The sequence below is a fragment of the Mus caroli genome, unplaced genomic scaffold (genome assembly GCF_978045245.1).
Source record: "Mus caroli unplaced genomic scaffold, Mus_caroli_1 scaffold_2, whole genome shotgun sequence".
NCBI lineage: Eukaryota > Metazoa > Chordata > Mammalia > Rodentia > Muridae > Mus > Mus caroli.
The window spans coordinates 130,528,830-130,553,018 of record NW_028227257.1 but is presented as its reverse complement, the minus strand read 5'-3'; the positions used below and the strand labels follow the sequence as shown (position 1 = coordinate 130,553,018).

The 24,189-nt window shown below is 38.9% G+C and overlaps 1 protein-coding gene across 4 annotated transcripts; it reads right to left on the bottom strand.

Moving 5' to 3' along the window:
* Positions 1–4,850: 4,850 nt before the first annotated feature.
* On the bottom strand, positions 4,851–22,476 carry Mmadhc (metabolism of cobalamin associated D). Of its 4 annotated transcripts, none has more exons than XM_085834918.1 (8): positions 22,153–22,476; positions 21,804–21,861; positions 18,364–18,508; positions 16,859–17,076; positions 13,666–13,771; positions 12,526–12,656; positions 6,056–6,142; positions 4,851–5,372 (listed from the first exon to the last, which is right to left on the bottom strand). In XM_085834918.1, exons 2-8 carry the CDS (start codon positions 21,810–21,812, stop codon positions 5,178–5,180), a joined length of 891 nt encoding a protein of 296 aa, XP_085691044.1. In that variant the 5' UTR covers positions 21,813–21,861; positions 22,153–22,476; the 3' UTR covers positions 4,851–5,177. The 4 variants fall into 4 exon arrangements, with proteins under 4 accessions (XP_085691044.1, XP_021006391.1, XP_021006383.1 ...); XM_021150732.3 differs by having other exon boundaries at positions 22,230–22,476; XM_021150724.3 differs by having other exon boundaries at positions 22,195–22,475.
* Positions 22,477–24,189: the final 1,713 nt, after the last annotated feature.

Genomic DNA, 24,189 nt, shown 5'->3' with positions numbered 1-24,189 from the left:
TACAGTGTTGATGGGCATTTGGCGGTTTCTTACTTCAGCAGCTATATGACTGCTGTAGACTTACATAATCAAAGCATCAACACAGAGCTGTTAGAGTCCATGCAGTTAGTTCTGCTGGGGGCATGCCTTGCGCCAGAGTGTAACTCTGTCAGTATTTGGAATAATTTTTCATCTTAGCCATTCTGGAGTGCATGTAGTAAAACAGCACTGTAGATTTAATTGTATTTCTGATGATTTATGGAACAGAACACATATTTATTGGCCATTTGGCTAGTTTTCTTTGCAAATTTTTTACTTATTTTTTATTACCAATTTTAGGGCTTCTTAATTATGAACATGAGTCCTTTGTTTTCTATGTACATTGCTCAATTTGTGTGTGTATGTGTGTGTAATCTCCAACTCTTGGTTGGTTTTTGATCAAAGCCTAATTTTAATACAAATTTATCAACTTTCATTATATTGTTTCATAGGTTTTTTGTTTTTTTGTTTTTTTTTTTTTTTGCTTATTTTTAAGTTCACAAAAGTAATTTTTTTAGCTGAAAGCTGTGGGGCAGTGGGCTGAGCAGAGACAGCCTGGTCTCCAGTCGAGCATAGATCTTGAGGTCTTGAATCATGGAAAACCCAATGGGACAGAAGGTATTCGATCATGTCTCCTGGACCCCTGGCTCCTGTCGAAGTTACCAGCCTCACAGCCCCCCACCTCCCCCAGCAGGAGAGGTGTGTAACTATCAGTCATGAAATGTCCCAGGCTCCTGGCATTCTGGCTAGACTCCACCCCCACAGATACCTGACTATAGACATGTATGTTCTTCCCCACAGTTACCTGATAGCCCAACCCACTATAAAAGGGGCTGCTAGGCTCCTCCTCCATCTCTTTAAACTTTTACCTTTCTTACTCTCACCTCTAGCCCTCCTTCTTTCTCTCCCTTCCCCACTCTCTCCACGTTGCCATGGCCGGCCTCTTTCTTTCTACCTTCTCTCCTCCCTGCCTTTCTACAATAAAGTTCTAAGACCATAGACTGTCTCTGCTCATCAAGGCCTGCTGTGCTTGAACGATCGATCGGATAGGCTTTCTCCTAACTGAGCTACGTCTAACTGCCTTTCGGCACTCCAGTCATGGACCAGACCAAGGACTCTCACCCATGTTGAAACCACACAGTGCCTCTCTCTCTGCCTGCCCTCTCCTCCCTTTGGCCCCTGGGGCTCCCATTTCTGTTCTCAGCTCTTCTTCATTGTCCAGCGATGTCTGGGATGCCCCAGGCTGAGAACCTGGTACCTAGGACTGCCCCTTGTCCACCACCCCCCGAGCTGGGATTCAAAAGCTTCCCACAGCCAGACACCTAACCGGGGCTATGTGGAAAGCGTGCAGCATTCCGCATCTGCCCGCTCAGAATGCCAGAACTCTGGCTGGACTTGGGTTTTCTCCCACTCCCTCTTTCCCCCACATCCACTGCCCCGCAGAAAGCCTTAATTGTTCACATGTAGACCTACAATGTATTTGTAAGTAATTTGTGTGCATGGTGGAAGGTACGTGTAACAACCCATTCCTTCCCTCTATCTGCTAGCTCACAGCAGGTCCTGGAAAGACCATTCCTTTTCTCCATCTGTACTGGCTGGTTTTGTGTGTCAACGTGACACAAGCTGGAGTGATCACAGAGAAAGGAGCTTCAGGTGAGGAAATGCCTCCATGAGATCCATCTGTAAGGCATTTTCTCAATTAGTGACCAAGGGGGTAGGGCCCTTGTGGGTGGTGCCATCCCTGGGCTGGTAATCTTGGGTTCTATAAGAGAGTAGGCTGAACAAGTCAGGGGAAGCAAGCCAGTAAAGAACATCCCTCTATGTCCTCTGCATCAGCTCCTGCTTCCTGACCTGCTTGAGTTCCAGTCCTGACTTCTTTTGGTGATGAACAGCCATGTGGGAAGTGTAAGCCGAATAAACCCTTTCCTCCCCAACTTGCTTCTTGGTCATGTTTGTGCAGGAATAGAAACCCTAAGACATCATCCTACTCCCTTAGCCACCAAGGAACCATGCACTTCATGTGCTCACTGAGGGAGTGGCCATCTGATAGGATATGGTTCTAACCTCTTGAGCAAATGCTTGAAATTTGGAGCAAAATGATTGAAGCCTTATTTTAAGTCCTTGTAACCTGTATAACTTACTACTGACACAAAGTAGGGAGACAGATAACTTATTAAAGTTTAAAAAGTCCAACCGTGAGGGAAGGGAATTTAGTACTGTTTTAGTACAAAATTGAGTTTTATTTCCCAGATATGAGAAGTAAAATTTAACACCAACCAAAACCTCAAAAAATTGTTTTTTGTATAGAGCAAAATTATATGGTGTTAATCAAGGACTATGCATTATAAAAAAAAAAAAGATAAAGTTCAAAGTAGTGTGCAGTTAACCAATTACTATCCAATACAGGGGAAGAGAAAAGATCAAAGGCTCACTATTACAGAAGTCCTTGAACTGATTTGGATGTGATAAGGTCATTCATAATGTACACTCCTAGAACTCTCATTTTGTATTTGTCTTTAATAGTCAATCCATAGCATTCTCCTCTTACTTCCTTAAATACCTCTTTTACCCACTATTGCTGTATTTTAGAACACAGTAATGGTTCAACCCTCATGCCCAGAAAGCTGAAACAAAACACTGATGCTCACCCCCTTGAGTTAACGAGATTAATCTGTGACTGTGGAGGCAAATTATGTAATACTATCTTAGGGTAACCCAACTCTATAGCGGGAGTTGTGGGATAAAGTTCTCAAGTGCATGCAGAGGCGTTAGATAAATATGTTACGTTTGGCTATATCTGACTTCAAAAAGGAAAGCTGTCCCTTAATATATTATAATCAGAGGCCAGGGTGATGCTAAACAAACCATACACTGTATTGAATAGGCCCCCAAATAAAGTCTTATCCCTTCAAAGTGTAAGCAGTTCAGTGGTGGGTACACTTTACTTGAAGCAATAATAGAACCAGCCCTAAAAGAAAAGTACTTCTGTGTAAGTATGAGAATTCTGTTGGTGTTCAAAGTGATGGAAGGCCAAGAAAGCCAAACATGCTTTAAACTTGAAGTGAGAACTTCTGTTTGAAGTGTAGCATTCTACAGTTGAATTGTCAGTTATGTATTAATTACAATTTTAAAGATATATATTTCAGTAAACTTTAAAAGGAATTTGAAGCATGTGGAGTACAATTCCTGTTTATTAAATGTAGCACTAGAATTAGTTAACCCTAAAGTTCTTTCAACATAATTTTGCAACCCTTCGGATGCTTAGTAGACCTCTTGTTTGCCATTAAGAGTGAACAAACATCTATAAATAAAAGAATCACAGCTGTGTTCCTGTGCTGGGTCTTACATTTAGCCAGATAATATTAAACATTTCATGTTCATGTGGCCATGTGTAAGATGAAATGGATACCTGAAGCATTTTCCTGGATTGCAGTACCTGATAACCAACCGCTTCCTACTGTTCCTATCAACAGGTCATTTATTGGCAGAAGCCTCAATGACAAAAGATGATTCATTTAGACTATAACAGTGTAATAAGCTCTGCAGGGCAAGAGAATGAGACCCTCTGGAGGGATGGAGTTAGGGATGTGAAGAGCTGAGGCACCAGGTCATCTGAAAACAAATTATGTTTAACTGACTCAACTACAGGGGGAAGAATGAATTGTCAGTTATGTATTAATTACAATTTTAAAGATATATATTTCAGTAAACTTTAAAAGGAATTTGAAGCATGTGGAGTACAATTCCTGTTTATTAAATGTAGCACTAGAATTAGTTAACCCTAAAGTTCTTTCAACATAATTTTGCAACCCTTCGGATGCTTAGTAGACCTCTTGTTTGCCATTAAGAGTGAACAAACATCTATAAATAAAAGAATCACAGCTGTGTTCCTGTGCTGGGTCTTACATTTAGCCAGATAATATTAAACATTTCATGTTCATGTGGCCTTGTGTAAGATGAAATGGATACCTGAAGCATTTTCCTGGATTGCAGTACCTGATAACCAACTGCTTCCTACTGTTCCTATCAACAGGTCATTTATTGGCAGAAGCCTCAATGACAAAAGATGATTCATTTAGACTATAACAGTGTAATAAGCTCTGCAGGGCAAGAGAATGAGACTCTCTGGAGGGATGGAGTTAGGGATGTGAAGAGCTGAGGCACCAGGTCATCTGAAAACAAATTATGTTTAACTGACTCAACTACAGGGGGAAGAATGATTTACAGTCTAAGACTGAAACTGATAACACTTTATACATAAAAGATATACTACTTTTAATATTATTGTTTCCTGATAACATTGTTTCAAAATAATAAACTAGGGCTAGTTTGATCAGCAGTTAAAAAATATTAGAAGAGTGTCTTAGTTAGGGTTTTACTGCTGTGAACAGACACCATGACCGAGGCAAGTCTTATAAAAAAAACCATTTACTTGTGGCTGGTTTACAGGTTCGGAGGTTCAGTCCATTATCATCAAGGTGGGAGCATGGCAGCATCTAGGCTGTCATGGCACAGGCAGAGCTGAGAGTTCTACGTCTTCATCCAAAGGCTGCTAGTGGAAGACTGACTTCTAGGTAACTGGGGTGAGAGTCTTAAGCCCATGCCCACAGTGACACACCTACTCCAACCAGGTCACACCTATTCCAACAAGGCCACACCTCCAAATGGTGCCACTCCCTGGTCCAAGAATATACAAACCATGACAAAGAGTAAAGTCTTCAGTGAATCTAGAATTATCTATTGCACTAAAAACAACTTAGTTTAATGTTATAGTTTCTTTAATATGCTAAATAGCTGTAGTATTTAAGCTATTGCAATAAAAAACACAAGCCTTCATAGACAAATGTATGATTTATTTTTGGAAAAAATAATTAAAGTTTTCCCAATAAAGGGGAGAATCAACCCTAAGAGAACACACATACCCTGGTTACAAGCTGATGACCTCACTTTGCAGAATATGGATGTGTTCAGCATGCACTCCAGAATAGGAACTAGCATTTGCAATTCTGAAACCCCAAGTCACCTGTCCATGTAAACCCATAAGTGATACAATAAATACCTAGAAACAAGAATCCTCTAGAAGCTGCTGTCCATGACAGTGTTTATATAGAGCAATCCATGACAGAAAAACAGCGCTGCAGTTATCACAGTGCCACTTGCTAGTTTCCACTGAGCTTCCTCATGATACTGCTGTCTGCTGTTGCGTTAGTGAAGATACTTCCTACAACCACATGAGTACCCCAGAGACTATGACGGATCACTTTACAGCAGCCAAGGTCATCAACTGAGAATCCTAAATGCCGGTACCGTTCATCTGTTTCAAAAAGTGTGTTGTTGGTATATGGTCCAAAAAACTGGAGGAAAGAAGAAATGAAGTAATATTGTCATTAGAAAGTTCTTATGCATGCTGGAAATGGAAAATGAATCGTTTAGTACATTTCAAGCTACCTAGAGTTGAAGGCATAGCATTATACACACTTTAAAGAGGAATGAAACCTAAGAGAATTAATTATGTATGACTCATCTCCATCTCTTCTACAAAAGGGGATTAAAGGAAGATAAAGTTTTCTAGTCTATATGACACTGTACTTGACTGAGAAGCAGAAAGTATGTATTTCTATCTTAAAATTAAAAAATGATTTTACTACTTCTTATGATTGATGTGGCCACAACTATATAAAAACTTCCAAAAAGTTACTTCTCTAATTTTTTGCACTTTATTATTTTCTTAACTTCAAAATACGTTGGCCTTTTAAGAAACTAGACTAGACCACAGAACTTTCTAAGCTTTAGCTTACAAAGAGTAAATATATATATTGTCATTAACAAAAACAGTGCTGTATGTGCCTCCTAGAGTAGTGAAACCAATGGACTTACAATAATAATAATCCTACTTCTTTGGATAATATTTTGTGTCATGAAAAAGTCTAAATGGACTTTTTTTGTTTTGTTTTTTTGGCCAACAGGACAGTTATAATTTTATAAACAGAACTGTATCTATTCCATATAATATAGCTTTCAAAATATATTTACTTACTGCCACACCAGATGATGGGTCAATGAAGTCAGCCCAGTATCCTTCAGCCCGAAGAGCATAGCAAATCTCCTTAGCACCATTGATGAACTACAGGAGGAAAAGGTGAAGTCAGTGCTCATCCCAGCAGCCCTTAGAGTGGTTTATAGTTCTTAAAATAAAATGACAAATGACTATCTTTTGCTTAAAAAAAAAAAAGCTATCAGATTAATAAAAAAAGACAAATTAAGACTGTCTACAGTCAGATTTTCATGACTTCAAAACATGGTTAATATACAAGTTTAACCTCTATAATAAAACCTAAATTTACTTTTCTTCAAATTTCTTTTATTTCTTTACAAAGTATATCTAAATCAGCTCTGTACTACTAACACATATGTCCTAAATTTCAAAATATCAGTTTTTTTTTTATAAAGAACATCACAATAGATAAGCAAAAAGAAAAAAACAAAAACAAAAAAAAACAAACAAAAAAACCAAAAGCTCACCTATCTACTGGTTAATAGTGGTTGTGAAACAGGGCTAGAGAGACGGTCCTGTGGTTAAGGACTGCTCTTTCAGAAGACCTGGATTTGATTCTTAGCTCCTGCAGGTCAGCTTACAAATGACAAACATGTCAGTTCTAGCAAATCTGACTTCCTCTTTTGGCTTCTATGGGCACCAGGCAGATATAACTGTAGCCAAAACACCCATAAATAAATGAAGTTGTAAAGCTTCAATTATTGTGTGTCCTTCAAATGTATCTATCCACCCATATAGCCACAAAATATTTCCGAAAAGGCAATTAAAAATCAATTAAAATAGGACTGTGACATAGTTCAACCACAGAGCTTACCCAAGGCCCTAGAATGAATCAGTAGCATATTACATAAAACAAAACAACAAAATCTGAAGACACAGGTAGTTGGAGCAGAGGAATGAACTTATAGATGTTGTGTAGACATGTGAATACCCCATGTACAAATCAGGAATTTGATCTTACCTTCTTGATTTCTATGGTGTACTTGCCAACCAGAACTGTAAGTAGTAAAAAGCTGGAAGTCTAGACTATCCTACTGACAGAAAGCACAAAGGATGTCTAAAACCCAAGGGCATGTCTTTAAACCCCAGTCAAAACTCTATCTATATCCTGTTGAAAGCTATGAACTGATCAAAATATGCAAGGCAACTATTCTTATGCTTCAAAAGTCCCGGTCTTTGAGAAAATGAGAGCAAATGTCTACCTTCATCGCTAGAAACATATTTTATGAACATAGCAGTTTTGGTCAACTTGACACACACAAGGGTCTTCTGGGAGGGTGAGAAAATGTCTCTATCAGATTAGCCTGTAGGTAAGTTTGTGGGGCATTTTCTTGATTAATGATATACATGGGAGGACCCAGCTTATTATGGATGGTGCCACCCCTACACAGCTGGTCTTGGGTTATATAAGCAGGCTGCACAAGACTTGGAAAGCAAGCCAGTAAGCAGTGTTTCTCCATGGGGTCTGCTTCAGTTCCTGCCTCCAGGTTCCTGCTTTAAATCCCTGCCCTGACTTCCCTCAGTGATCCCCTGTGATCAGGACATGCAAACCAATTAAACTCTTCTCCCCAAGCTGGGTTTGGTGTTAATTGCAGCAACAGAAAGTAAACTATGACAGAGTGGAATCCAAAGTGATGATGTCACTGAGTTTAGAAGGAAAAAAAAAAAAAAGAATTCTGGATTGCTGAAACACCTGCAATTTGTCTGGCAGACTAGTGCAAAGAGGTAGGGACACGACAGGCTCCTGAGAGGTGCTCTGGTTGTTTAGCAAAAAGCTCAGCTGAGTAAGCAAGAGGCAAGATTATTCTAACAGGCCTAGCAAATACCCATTTGAAACTTGAGAACTGAAGGTAATTTACAGGGATCACACAGGCTGGGGAACATGGATTTCTGGTCCATCAAGAGTGAAGAGACACAGCACTTCTGGCATTTTAGCTGACACTGACTCTAATGGCCAAGACTCAGGAATGCAGAATATATTCTATATCAAACACTAGCAAATTATAGTCCCAGAGCAAGTCAAGCTCACTGCCTGTTTGGATAAGTCATTTTACTGACACAGCCACATCTGTTCATTTATTTAATGTCTATGGCTGTTTTAACAGTATAAGGCAGAGTTTATAGCTGAGATGGATTGTCCAAGATGCCTATAATACACAAGTCCCCCATCTAAGGATTTATTTTCTATGTTTTTTATCTGTGGTCAACTGCCCTTAAAACACACTAATCTAGAAATTTTAGAAATGATTAAATATTTTGTAGGTTTTAAATGTCAAGCTATGCTGAGTAGTGACCTGGCCAGTCTGCCTGGGATTTGAACCATCTCTTGGTCCACTGCATCATACAGATGCTAGTTACCTGTTCGACACTTAGTCACTGTCCTGATTATCAACTTGACTGTGGAGGTAGTCCAGTAACTATGAACACTAACCATTATTTTCCTTAATAATGACCCCACTGTGAAACACCAGTGATGCTTGCAATCAGCACACATCAAAGAAAAAACTTCCTTTAAGCAAAAGGCAAAAGTATAAAAAAATGTTTTGAAAGAGACCATATTCACATAACTTTGTTTATAATAACTGTTATTCTGGAGTATTAGTGATAACTGATAAATGTGCTGCTGATATAAACTCTATCATAGGCTTATAAATACACTCTAATCAAAGTTATGGTCTTGCTCTTATCATCAGTGGATAAAGAGGACAACTGGAACCTGTTAAAATTTATAGGAGGCCACCATGTTGGCACTAATGAGGCAGACCAGATCAAGAATGGAATTATTCACACTACTGTCATATAATTAGTAATCAAACTGAATCTACAACAGCACAGTTTTCAAAAACAGCCAGAAGGCTGACAGCAGTCAATAAGAAGGGGCCTTGTATACCTGAGCCAGCACGATAACAAAATCCTCCCTATTCTGACCCTGTTAAGAGGTAACTCTGAGCTAGTCTGCTCCTTGGTCTGCTTCCACCGTCTTCAGCCCCTCTCTCTACACTGCCAAAGTCTTCTGCTGAGCTTTCAAACAGCACTTCATCTGCATTAGAGACTAAGAAAGGCAGTTGCGTAAAGAACCTGGACTTTGACTTGCTTTCCTATTTTGACTCTCAATTTAACATACTGCAAACTTAAGAGCCAGCCTCACTTAGGAGTACATTTTATAACACAAAGCTGGGTACCATTCACTCACAGGCTGCCAACTGATCACTGCATGCTCAGTAAGGCAAACTTAGAGCTACCATCATAGCGTTGTCTGCTTTCTGTCTATAAATGCTGCCTGAGAAGATGGCTGGGGGAGGTCTCTAACTTCCTCTTCTGAGGGCTGTGCTGTTGGTAAGTCACTTTACTCAAACTGTAAGTTTACTTGCCACAAAGTTTTTCTTTTTTCAGAATTACATTTATTATCATTTTTTTTTCATGTTTTACAAAAAAATTGAGTGACTCCTACACAGGCATAGCACTTACACTAATTTTTCTCTCCACATTCACTTGTAATCTGGTGATATATATTAAAAATGCTGTATTATCAGCCACACTCAACATTAATAGCGGTTGCTGTATTTCACTATCTTTGTATGTCTTAAACGTAAGTCATTATACCATATTCCAACTTAGTGAAAAAAGTCATTCCTAAAAACTAAACACTGACATCTGGTGGAAAAAATCAGAATTGGACATGGAGATTATGTTACAAGTGGTTCCAACAAACTCATTAACTTACTTTAATTAAAATGTTTTTCCACAGAAATTTAGCTTGTACAAGTCAAAGTCCACACTTGTCCCAGGAATCTGAACTATAATGGAGTCAATACCAAACTAGGTCAGAAGAATGAGCTCTGTGGCAGCTCACTATGTGACAACAACTATGCATTTATTAAGTTTTAACATGTAAATAAGATGTCTGTTAATATTGCCTACTTTAAATCTCTTAAATCTGAAAGTATGTCTGGTTTTAGATAAGGTCTCTCTCACTATGTTTTCCTGGCTATGCTAGAACTCACTATATAGACCAGGCTATCCCCAAACTCCCAGAGATCCACCTGACTCTGACTCCTGAGTGCTGGGATAAAAGGTGCTGGCTATCACACCAGCCTGAATGTTATATGCCTCTATATAACTCCATTTAAATTAGGATATAACAAATATGCTTATATCTGTTAAAACACTATGTCATGTATTAGTAAGCTCTATGTGGTACATCTGAGTAACATGTTATTACCATAAAATCGTGCTGATTATGTAAACTTTAATATACTATCACAAATGAAGAGAAGCCTCCAGTTAACCCTAATAAGTAATACAGTGCCTGACACTGTCTTGCATGGAAACCAGGAAGGGGATTTTTCAACTGGAGCAAGCTAAGGCACTCAAATGAGTCATTCTTAATCTAGCACACAGAGGAACTCTCTCTCTTGTCCTACAGAAAAATTCACATTACCCATCATCAATTTTAAGGTAATTACTACATAGTTTAAAATTATTAAATACATATGTACATAAGTAACTATCTGAACATTTTATCTGATTGACAAAAAGAATGTTAATGTAGAAGATAAGCTAGGTCATAGCATAAATATTGTTAATTTCTGGGGTAGGCATAACATAAGCCATCTATCAAAATGTAAAATGACAGTAATTCAGCCATCTTATACCTAGGAGTCTATGGAGATTAGTGTTCATAAAAATGGATGTAACAATGATTTCCACAGCTGTGCCAGTAACAGCAAAGTTGGATTTTCAATTTATAAATCACAAAAGAACTCTTAAAATAACCTCAAACTTTTAGTTTAATCATAATACAATGCATATTTTATAAGAAATAAAATATATCTACATATACTGGTATAAAAAGGTTAGGTTAAAAGCACAGGGCAGGACAAGCTGCATACACTGTGGTATCCTGTTATGCTGTTCAGTGTTACTACTTCTTTAGAGGTAACTGGGTTGCTTCTCAGTATTTACTTGATATGTTACAGAAGGTATAGGGGGATGCAGAAGAGGGACAGAGTGTTGGAGTAATATATTTTAGAAAAATTTAGAAAAGGAATAAATGGAACTAAATGCTTCAAGAATATTAAGAAAGGAGGCATTGGAAAAACATTATTTACTTAAGTCATGAGTATGGCTATTTTGCCTGTATGTATGTCTATGGGCAATATGCATATATGGTGCTTATGAAAGCCATAAGAGGCCAATGGATCCCCTGGAACTATAGTTACAAGTCACCATGTGGGTATTGGGTATCAAACCCCTGTCCTCTGGAAGAGCAGCAAGTGCTCTTGATTGCTGAGACATGTCTACAGCCCCTGAAAGTAGCATTTGTTTTCCTTGAAAAATGGTGCTATTTCCTCAGTGTTTGAAATACTTCACAGAAAAAAATACAGACCAGAAAAGACAATCTCTAATGCAAAAGGTAGCAGTTGCCTTGGCTAAATGCATTAGTGATAACTCAAGGATTCCCAGGATGTATTGGTGTTGGCTTAGGGGAAGGAAAGCAGACTTCCTCTTCGGGTCGTTTAACAGAGTCTGGATTTCAATTCTTTACTTGTCTCCCTGTAGCTTTTGGTTTCTGGCTTATCTATAAATTTGTCAGCTCCATGAGTCTGAATCTGTTCCTGCCTGAATTTTGTTATGTCTCATCTGTCCCCATGTTCATGTCCCCCACAAAGGGCTTTTGCTCTATATTTACTAAATGGACAGAAAAGCATCACATGGGGAAGGAATGAAGGACACGTTACAGAAACCTTTAGCAGAGTTTTGCTCCTACTGCCCCAGCATCAATCAGAAAAGCCAACATTCACTTATCAAATAATATCCATGCGCTGTTTCCAGCATTTTTGGTGGTTATTTATTATGTAAGGTTTCTTCTACACTGCTGGCTCCTTTCAGCACATGATTACCACAACACAAATATACACGTTTATTATTCTGGGTTAGGGCAGATTACAGCCACGCAGCAGTTTTGTTTGTGAAAGTTGATACATAGGAAATCCAAGTCAAGTAAGGTTGTTGCTATATTGTTCTCTTAAAGGCAGGATTAAGAAAAAAAAAAAAAAAACAAAGCAAAACCAACCAACCAACCAACCAACCAACCAAAACCACAGGCTGAAGGGGCTGGGGAGATGGCTCAGCAGTTAAGAGTACTGACTGCTCTTCCAGAGGTTCTGAGTTCAATTCCCAGCAACCACATGGTGTCTCACAACCATCTGTAATGGGGTCAGATGCACTCTTCTGGTGTGTCTGAAGAGAGCAACATAAAGTGTGTGTGTGTAAAATAAATAATTCTTAAATAAACAAACACAAAACCCCCTAACTCTACAGCAGTCTAAATCTAAAGTAACCTCAATGTATATTATTAATTCATATAAGAGGGATTTTCCTAATTCTGTGTCACCTCGACTGGTGTGGCATTTGAGTATGACAACATTACAAGGACACTGATGAGTTACCTTCTCCAAGAGCACCTCTCTCTCAACCTCCACCTCTTCACTCCAGACAGTCATGTCATTTTCAGTTCTCTGGGTTACAGTCAGGATCATCAGTTTGCTATTAGCCACTTCTGGAAAAAGTGACTCAAAATCTAAAAACAACAATAGAAATCCCAAGAAGAAAACAATTAGCTTTACACACAGAGCCACAGTCTCTAGAATAACTTCCTCAGATGAAATTAAGTCACATTCTGTAAGGCAGATTTACAAGCGCCTGGGTCACTGCTTTTGAACTGCGAGGCGAATGCAACTTTGCTGGATGAGCTGAGATAGGGATACAAACAACCTTGAGGGTTAAGCTACACCACACTGGTTTGCTTTTAACATCATGTTCAAATGAATTTATTATTAAGAGTTTTCTGACCACTGGCCAAAGTGCAGAGAATAAGTGACTGAATATACAGCCACCAATGGGCCATCTATACCATACCAGCTTCCAGAATTCAGGAAGGATGGCACACGATAGGACCTTCTGTTCTTATGAACTCAGAGAAGCTATGCAGAAGACTTGCACAAAATGAAGACTATTAACATTCCAGCATGAAGCAGAGGGAGGGTCACTGGTCCCTACCCCTAACTGAGGAGCTATGCACAGTTGACGGCATCTAGGGGAAGATGACCCAGTTTTCTTTAAGGATGTGGCTCCTAGTAGGCTGAGCATGATCTTGGCAGCACCAAATGGACTCCATAGTTTATCTTTTAAAAAGACAAAGATATGGAGTATGGTGGGCTGGGAATAGTTCAGCTAGGAGGTAGAAGATCCTCAAGAGCAGAGAGGAATGGAGATGAATATAATCAAAACTCACTGTATGAAATTCTCAAAGATTCTTCTTTGCATATTATATATAAACTTATAAATTATAAAGATCATAGTTACAAGAGTAGAAACGTGAAGTTTAAGGGAAAAGTTATAATAAATCCTATCATTCCTGTATTCCTGAGTGTGAGTTCAGATGTGAAAGATCAAGCAATCATTTCTATGCAGACATTAAATGTCAACACATGGCCTTTCAAGTACTCGGAGTCCCTCACTAAGCATATGAAGACGTCACTGCCATTATCTAATACACATTTTGCGTTTCAATATAAAAAGTACAATACCTCTCCGCAGCAGCTCTGGACATGTCTGGATTGCACACTCAACTCTGGCACTTTCAAAGTAAGTTTCTGCACTGTTAACTTCTTGTTCAACAGGTGCATCACTATCCTGTGGGAGCAAGGACAAGGATGAAAGGAAAAGTTTGACTAACATACCATATTTCTTAAGAATTTAACTTTATTTAAATTTTTATTTAAATATTAAATATTTCTCTGATATTCTGGCATTTGATAGGAACAGAATTTGACTAAGAAACAGGCTGAAATGCTGTAGCAAAAACGTTACAATGCTACCTCTTTTGTGATATTTAGGTGACATTGAATTATTGTAAAATTGGGATGCTGATAATTCAAAAAATAAGTTGAATCATACAGCTTTGGCTACAGAAAGCATTGTGGTAGCGACCCAGTTGAAGTTTAGCAATATGTTATAATTTATTAGGCCCTTTGAGAGGAGTAGACAGTACTTAAAAAATAAAATATATGTTAAATAAGTCCAGCTTTTACTCTCAAGTATAACAGACATAGCAGAAGCAAAGCAGCATTTATAAAAACTGCAGTTCAGCGTGAAGCTGCTACAGTAGTAAAGCTTCGAGGGATGGAGCATGGGAGGAAAAGCTGAAACAGCAGCACAGATGTGGGTGTTTAGGTAGAATACAGGTTAGGAGGAGGAAAACAGTATAACAAAACAGGAAGACTGCAAGTCCATTACTGCTGTTACTGCTTTCACTTTTCATATAAGGAAACAAAGGCTCAGAAAGATTAAATGACTTTTCAAAGTCTCAAACTAAGTGCTACAGCCAACACTAAAACCTAGATTTATTCTCTTTCGATAGTCCATTATGCTGTAATATAATGTCCCTAAAAATGCAAGTAAAAGAAACAGGTCTTTTTAAGTCTGACAAAGTTGAAAGGGCAGTAAGTTAGGATCAAATTCACAGAATGGAATCATGTGATTCTGACAGTATTTGTGGAGACATACTAGAAATGGGAGGCAAGGACAGTCTTATAATAAATAAAATACATATTAATATATAAATTATATATAATTTCACAAATATATTAATTGTATAATTAATTAGATATAAAGTTCTACTATAAGTTGTCTTATATTTATCTTAAGATAGAGGAAGGATGGCTATACTATTCACATGACTAGTTAGACAGGAATAAAGACAAACTAAGGGAATAAAAGGACCAAATCAGTATTAAGCACAAAATCTGGGACTTACCAGATATTCAAATAAAGATACCCACTGGGTAGAGATCAGAAATAATACTGACTTAGGAATTATAAATTTAGGAGTTGAAAATGCCAATGAACTAGTGACTAAAGAGTAACTTAAATGAGAAGATTAAGAACAGAATAAGATCAAGTATTTGGTAAGAAGAGGAAGAACCAAGAAGTGAGAGGACTGAGCAAGAATCATCTGATATAAAAAGATCCAGGGAGCCAGCAACATCCCAGTGTCCTAGCATCCAATACAACGCATACTTTGAGAGACTAGTGACCAAATAGTATAGCTTTATTTAAAAATCTGTCCCAGCAGGGGCTGCCAAACGGTTCAATAGTTAAGAACATGACTGCTTTTGTAGGGGTCCCGAGTTCAGTTCCTAATATCTATTTTAGGCAGCTCTCAAGCACCGGTAACTCTAGCTCCAGAGGATCTGATGCCTCTTGTCTACATGGGCACCTGTACTCATGTGCACATACCCAAACACAGACATATATACCACATAATTAAAAGTAAATCTTTAAAAACAAACAAAAACTTATTAATATTACAAAAACTGAACCAACCAACCAAAAAACTCTCTAGTTAAACTATGTAGCAATGTTTTATCTTAGGAGCTTGACCAAAACTCTGAAATGTATGTAGCCTTCTATTTCCAAGAATAATGGTGAGCTGGGCATGGTGGCACATGCCTTTAACACCAGCACTTGGGAGGCAAGGGCAGGTGAATCCCTGTGAATTACAGGCCAGCCTGATCTACAAAGTGAGTTCCAGGACAGTCAAGACTGTCACACACAGAAAATCTCTCTTGAAAAAGTTAAAACAGGGCTGGTGAGATGGCTCAGTGGGTAAGAGCACCCGACTGCTCTTCCGAAGGTCCAGAGTTCAAATCCCAGCAACCACATGGTGGCTCACAACCATCCGCAACGAGATCTGGCGCCCTCTTCTGGAGTGTCTGAAGACAGCTACAGTGTACTTACATATAAAGAAAGAAAGAAAGAAAGAAAGAAAGAAAGAAAGAAAGAGAGAAAGAAAGAAAGAAAGAAAGAAAGAAAGAAAGAAAGAAAAAGCTAAAACAAACAAACAACAAACAAAAACAAGAACTCCAGTTATATAATCATAACACAGGGCTCAGGAAGTATTCTCATGTAAATATGAGGATCTGAGCTTGGGTTGTCAGCATCCACCTACAGTGCTAGGCATGGAGGCACATACATCTGTGTCCCATGTTGGAGACCTTGCTGGCCAGCCTTGCAAAAACAGAAAGCTCTGATACAGTGACAGACTCAGCCTCAAAGAGTGAGGTGGAGAAGCAACTAAGGGAGATACCCCTATATTAACTTTGGTCTCCACTCATGCCCTCTTGAGCAAGTATACCTGCACAAACACTTGGACATGTTCATATACATACACACATACACATACACACATACACACTCCAAAAGGAAAATAACAAAAACAAAAACCTAATCCTTTAGATTTATTCTCTCTTTTCTTTCCCTGTAAAGTCAAACATTTATACTGCTTTCTTTTTAAGTTGACAAAAAATAATTGTCCCAGGTGGCCTGAATGCACAATGTAGGTCAGGATAGTTTTAAACCTGCAGAGATCTTTCTCCTACTGGTCAAGTACTAGAATTACAGGCATGTGCCATCATGACTGCTCAGTAAGTAATTTTAGGATTACTAGAATTTCAGAAAGACAAGGAACCTTCCTTAGTCTTTAGCAATACAGAAAACAATTCAGCAGTCCTATTTGGAGTAAGCAGTTACTAGGGATGTATTATGGAAGAACTATTTGAGAGAGATTAACTTAAGCATGTAAACCGGATGGTGCCTGGTAAAGGCTGGCTAAGCTGCTTTTATACCTCCCGCCTTCTTTTTTTCCACCTTCTCAGTAAATGTATGAAGTAGTAGGAAAGCAGTGCAGCATTAATGAGAGCAGCAGTAGTAGCAACCCACCTGAAACTCATTTACATACTGCGCCATCACAAACTCGTGTCTTTCAGTTGAAAGAGGCTCTGCTAGAACATCAGGCAAAGTTTTATGGGCCTGGCTTTTCTTCTGTGAGGCAGTCCCATTGAGGTGACAATCGAAGCCTATATTCCCAGGAAGCTGGAATCTCTGGTCCTGAGGTCCAAAGGGTCCCATAGTTTCATCAGGCCACACTGTTCGAGAGCCTGAAGAGAACACGGGTTGGTCATACATGGTTAGTCTTCAGGTAATAGAAACTGGGGAGTTGTTAAAAACAACAAAAATCAAAACCAGGGAAGCTGTAGTGCTTTAAATGCCCTGGTGATCATAAACCACACAATTTCTATGTTTAATACTTTTGGGACACATTAGGCTAAGCTTCTAAAAGCCTTTGATTTTTTAGCATGACTTACAAATTTTGAAGTATGAAACATATAATTTTTAAAAATTTTCTAATCACTACCCACCCTTTTTAAACAGCCTTGTACAATGACTCATAATTTAGAAACTACTGCTGAGAGAAATAATAAAGAATATTTATCAAGAAAATACCATAATTAAAATTCCTTAAAATGATTAGTATGATAATGATGCAAATAGCAGACTAAAAGAGTTGCTGAAGATGGCAGGTAAATTATTCAACAAATACATAACATACAAAATGCTTGCTTCATTGAAAAGATTTAGCAAGAACTGTAATTAGCAACACAGCTTACAGAATCAAAAGACCTGGTTCAGAAGACTGTCTGTCAGATGACAGAAAGAAACTAAGTGCATGAAATCGGTTTTAAGATGACTCAGCAATTAAGAGTGCATACTGAGCTTAAGAAGTGCTAAATTCAGTTCCAGGACTCAAGTGGGGCTGCCCACAACTGCCTGTACCTCCAGTTCCAGAGGACTGAACACTCTTCTGGCCTCTGCGAGCACCTGCCCTCACATGCACACACCCACATTCAGACCCAGTTCCATACAGAAATAAAAATAAAATCTTAAAAAAACAACCAGAAGTTTTGGAACCAAGTGTAGACAGTACTGGACTTCCAATGGCTCAATTTAGTATTTGACAGTAGGAATACAATATGAACTTAGCATTGAATTTTGACATTTTTCTTCAGGTAGCAACAGACTATACAATGATCTCTCTATTGTCATTAGGTAGTGAGATGTAGCTCTTAGTCATGTGACACCTTTAGGAAGTACACAGTACACTATGTACCAAACTATGATAATCTAGAGATTAAGTATATCAAAAGGACTTTTAACTCATAATATTTCAATTATGTTTACTGGCATAAAATCCTGTAAGGAACATTATTACAATGTATTTTTTGTAATATTTTTTCTTTCTAATATATCTAGGCAGAACTTTATTTTCAATGGAACAAAAGTTTAAAAAAGTTATAAAACTCCAGGTAAAACTAGTAGAGTAAGCACAACATAAAGTTTTGAAACAAGTATATATATTTAATAAAAGCAATCAATCTTTTACTTACATATATCTGGAGGTGCAGTGGCCACATGAGACTCATCAGAACCTGAAGATCCTGCAGTTGAAAAGGCTCTTGGATGGATGACTCTTTTCACTAAAGAACAGAATCCTGGGAGATAGGAAACCAGTCTGGCTCTGTTACAGAGCACCTAATAACAACAGAGAAATTGACAGTTTTTGGCTATAAATAATAAATTCTGACAAACCTTCATATTGTTTTATCTTTGTATGTGTGGACACACATGTGGTGTATGTGCATATATGTGTGTGATGATTGCACAGGTGTGTGCTTGGGTATACTCAGAAGGCTAACAGGGAACAGCAGGAGTCCTGTTCTATCGCTCTCTACCTTATTGCTTCAGATAGTCTCTCACTGAGCCTGGAGATACTATGGCGGTCATCAAGTGCCCCCAGTGAACTTCCTGTCATCTCCCCCATAGTGCTGGTGTTACAACATGTGCAGCTATACCTGGACTTTTACACAGGTGCAAACTCAAATTTAGGTTCTCATGTTTATGCAGTAAGTTAATTCATCCCATTGTGTTGTATTTTTTAAAAACAACACAAACTACTTTACTACTGCTGTGGGATACCCACTATGTGACAAACAATATGTGTACTTACAATTAAAACCAAAACACTCCTGATAGTTGTCAGGATGAAAGCGGGGGGGTGGGGGTGGGGGGGTGGGGCACATATGCCAAACCCTATCAAGGAGGCCATGCTGAGATGTAGGGAGGTGTCTGAGAATATCAAATGAACTGTCACAGAAAGACTATCCAAACCATAACCTCGAACACAGGCCACTGTAGTTTTGCTTCTGCAAACCGTCAAACACTTTTATGGGGGTGCCTAGCCAATATCTGCCTGTTCAGCTTTGGACTGATGCTACCTGAGTTTGATCCACAGAGCAAAAACCAATCCAACAAATGATGCAACCTGCTGTATTTTAAGTTAAAAAACCCTTGTCCCTTGGCTTTCCTCTGGGTTGCCTATGGCCTACTTGGCTTGCCACAGTTCCTGTAATCACTCTCTCACTCGCAGACAAACGCTTTCCTTCAGATTCACCTGAGGTCGCATCACAAAAAGAACAAACATTATTTTGGGATAAAAGTGTGTTTTTTCCAATAAAGGTCACAGAGTGAATCTATAAATACTACCTTATTTAATAAATACTAAAATATAGAACTAATGAGATCCTTAAACCAGAGAGTTGAGAATTTATCCTTGGACCTAAATGTTTCCTTTTTGATCCTTTCCTTTCCTGCTGCAGACTGTGATAATCAACCCCCAAGCTATTGTTTCCTCTTAGTTTGGTGGCAATGCTCACTTTCCTCAATTTTGGCATATCTTTGTATTACACTTTCTGATCTTACATGTATGATGTAAATATGCATGGACAGGTTCTAGCACAATACTTAGGTCAGAATATTTAATGTACAAGTTGGGAAGTGATGTTTCTCCATAACACAGGCATAGTCACTCACTTCTCACACCATCACATCGGCATTAGCCTATCTGCTTAGCTTATTTGCCAGCTGGCCACTTACATCCAAAAAGTACTGACATCACCTGGCCTGGGTTATTTGGACCGAGTTACCACACAGTTATGAATGCCCATGTTTCAATGCTTAGGCACACAGAAATGTGTCTTTCACATGAAAAAAAGGGGTCTTCAGTGACAGCTATTTGTAGATAACTAAAACCATCTGAGCACACTAACTGAGCTGCAGTATCTTCTGACTTTACAGGAAAGCAGACCTGTACCTTCACCGAGAATCATGCAACTTGGGAAATTTTATTAAAAGTTTTTAAGTTTCAAGAAATAGAGGCTAATGTCTGAAATAGGTATATCCAGAAGGGTGGCAAGTTCAGTTTGTCTAGATGCTAAATATGGACTTTTTTAAAACTCATGATGTTATTAAAGACACATGTATATGCATATTCCACTACTAATATCTGTCCAGAATTTACAACACATATAAGACAACACAAAACCCTTATGTATGCACATCTAAATGGCAACATTTAAACGCAGTATAAACGTCATTCTAACAATGAATTGCTATCATTTGATAAATTCATCCTACTGTCTTCATTTACAACAAAGTACAGATATCAGCATTCTATTTATTTCACCCAACTTCCCTCCTTCTAGAGAGTATCAGAGGCCTCTTCCTATCACGTCCCTTCAGGGCAGGTTGATAAGAATTCACCTTAAAACTCAGCTCATACTAAGAGTCTCCTCTTAGGACCTGTCTCTATAGTCACACCTTCAAACACTTTGCAACAGGAATGCCACCTCAACTATTTGTTTCTACATTAATTTTTCTACTACAGCTCTCGTTAAATTACAACTTGAATGAAGTTAAATTACTGAGTAAAGCATTCAAGGTTCCTGAATATTCCTTTATCTCCCAATCCATTTTCACCTCCTGTATTACGTCCCTCACACATCTTACATTCAGATGGAAAGAAATGATCCTAATATTTAAACAACACACATCTTATATTCAGGTGGACAGAAATGACAACCCCAATATTTAAACAACTCAGGGGGGAAAAGTGTTGTTGATGTTGTTTTGTATACAACGTCTGATCTTCTAATTTAAACGTTTGATGATCTAAATTCCACTCATCTCTCAAAACTCAAGGCAAACATATTTCCCATTAGGTGATCCGAAACTCCAATTTTCTCTTACACATGTAACTCTCACAATACCTTCTTCAAGCTTTCAAACAACCGTTATGTGCTACTTAAAAAGTGTTTGTCTGAAAGTATAGATGTGTACCACATGTGTACCTGGGGTCTGATGTGGCCCAGAAGTGGGCACTGGTGCCCCAGAACTGGAGTTACAGAAGGTTGTGACCAGCCTTGTGGGAGTTAGGAATCCAGCTTGGGTCCTTGGCAACAGCAGCCTGTGGTCCTAAGAGCTTAGCCCTCTTTCCTGCCCCTACCATGTACTACTTCTATTAAGTCTTTTTACTTCTTATGTCCTTACTTATGAACTATCTAAGGTAGGATGTGCACAGTATACAGTCAAGTCTGTGAGCCTGAATAAGAACTTTTGCTGTGCTTTTGTAGAAATTGTAAAGCCACTTACTATACTACTAACTTCAAAACTTCAGCCTAACCGGCGAAGCCTTTTTCTTTTGTAAGGGGCTCAAAACATTCTAAATATTAACTGAAATCACTTTTAAAAATGTTGAAAGGATGCCTGCACTGAATTGGATTATATGAGTATAAAATATGTATATATTAAATTGGAGAAACAAACGCACCCGAATTTAATAGAATGTGCTCAACTAATTTCAAAGCACAAAAACCTAATTTCACACCCTCTGCTCCCCGACACCGCCGATACATCAAGGCGACCATTATGCCAACGTCATCATAAACTCGTCCCTCCATTTCCTAACAAGTTTATTCAAAGAGTGACTTACATGGGCCATTTCTAGTGAAGAAGGCGGACGCAAATTCTTGCCCCACTGCAAAGTATCCCTGGGAGAGAGCAAAAACAAGACAGGCTAGTGACAGGCCAAGCTGTCCCGACAGAGGTTCAGGCCAGACAGTATCGGCGTGTCCCTCCCCAAAGCCCGGCCTCGCGGAAGCCGGGAAGCCGGGGGACACTCGGGCGCTGGCACTCGGGCCGGGCCGGGCCGGGCCGGGCCGGACCCAGCAGGTCTGCGTTCCGAGCGCAGGCTAGGGCGGAGCTGAGTGGGGAGTGAGTGGAAGAGCCCAGGGCAGAGGTGGGTCGACGGGGGGCAAGACCGCCAGCAGGGGCACGGTCACCGTGAGTGTGCAGAAGAGACCGCGGGTGGGAACCATCCGTACCAGTCACCGCGCGGCCTCCGCGCCCGGGCCCTCACCCTGTCCACTGGCAAGATGGCGGCTACTGCGGCCCAGGCAGAGGCGCTGCTGATGTCCAGGCCTGAGTAGTTGCCTCCGAGCCCATCGATGCCGTCGGTCGATCTTCGAGTAGAGGATGATCTTGGGCTCCAGAAGGCGAGCTAGTCTTTCATTGGGTAAACTGGTGGATCAAGGCGTGGCGGATCAAGTTGGGAATATTTACAGGACTCGGTCTTGGCTGAGTCTTTGCTTCATTAACTCTTTGGTACCTTCGACAATTTTTTGTTGCTGTTGTTGTTTTTTAAATTTTAAAAATTATTTTTTGCTTATAGGGTTTTTTGCATATATATATGTATATGTATATGTATATGTATATGTATATGTATATGTATATGTATATGTATATGTATATGTATATGTATATGTATATGTATATGTATATATATATATATATATATATATGCAGATGAAAGTGTTGGTTCTGCTGGGAGTGGAGTTAAGGATGGTTGTGAGCTGCCATGTGAGCACTGGGAGTTGAAGCTGGATCCTGTGAGCTTGTTCTTAACTGCCAAGTCGACTCTTCAACTCCCTTCAACAGATTCTCTATCCTCCCGTAGGACTTTCCTACAGCTTTCAGAAGATTCTGTCTTCTGTTTGCATGACAACTGTTTGTCAAGAACTATTGTTTGTGAGGACAGTTTTTTTTTTTTTTTTTTTTTTTTTTTGTCCCAGCTCTGTGACAGCATTAGATTCTTAATAAGCTTGGTAAACATTTATACATTATATAATGTATGTATCAGTAATAGCCTATAGCTTATCTAATGTATTTTTAAAAGAACCTCATAGTTAATTTTGAAGTTTCTTTGATTTTGATAACTGTATTAATGACTTTTCTGTTGTGGTGATTAAACACAATGGTCAAACTTATAGAAGGAATTTCTTATTTGGGCTTACCATTCTAAGACTCCTAAATCGGGGGGAGGGGGTGATTGACAACAAGTAGTAAATGTAGAGGCTGAAGCAGAAGCCGAGGCTTCCTATCTTGAACTATAGAAGAAAGCAAAGAGCTCACTGGGGATGGTGGGTGGCTTTTAAAACTCCAAAGAGCCTCCCCACCCCAGTAATATACTTCCTCTAGCATTGCCATACCTTCTAACCACCCTCCCCCCCCCAAAAAAAAAAAACAACAACAAAACCACCCTATATCAGCTTGAGACCAAGTGTTCCAAAACCTGAGCCTATAGAGGGCAAACAGTAACCTTAGCAGTTTGAGAAAGTATTCATCAGACATTTTTTCTGAATTGGAACTTGCTATTTTTCTCATGTATCGACTGAAAAAAGAGTGTTTGGGCTTAATGCCATGAAATGTACTTTTTACTCAATCACATCAAGGGTCCTTACTGTGGATATGATTTATCACCCATTATCAGCTTGGTGAGGTAAAACCCTGCTTCTCCACTGTGAAGTTACTGTTTTAGGGATGTTCAAGGAGGATGTTAAGCCCAACTTGTTGGCATGGGTAGTCACTCACTCATTCACTTGTCTGAGCAGAGTGTCTTCATAAACCAGCTGGAGGTCTTGTGGAAGGATTCTCTGCTTCCATTTGTCTATGCATTCAGTTATTTATATTAATGTGGTTCATATTAATTTAAAATTCTTTTTAATTATGTTTTTCATATTGATCCAGTTTTGGTTTCTCTTACTTGATACCTATGCTTTTTGACACAACCCCATAGGTTTTGTTTGTTTGGGGTGGTTTTTTTTTGGGGGGGTACTCATCAATATTTTTGTTTGTCATTCATTATTTCTTGAGATTGTTTTGAAATTTTTGGCATTTAGATACTCCAGAATCTTCTTATAGTCCTGTTTATACCAGTCCTAGTATTAACCACATTCCTCAGGAGACACAGTTTTCTTCTTTAACCAGTGTGAGAGACTTGACTTTCCCATTTGTAATTTATTTGCTTAACTTCAATTGTA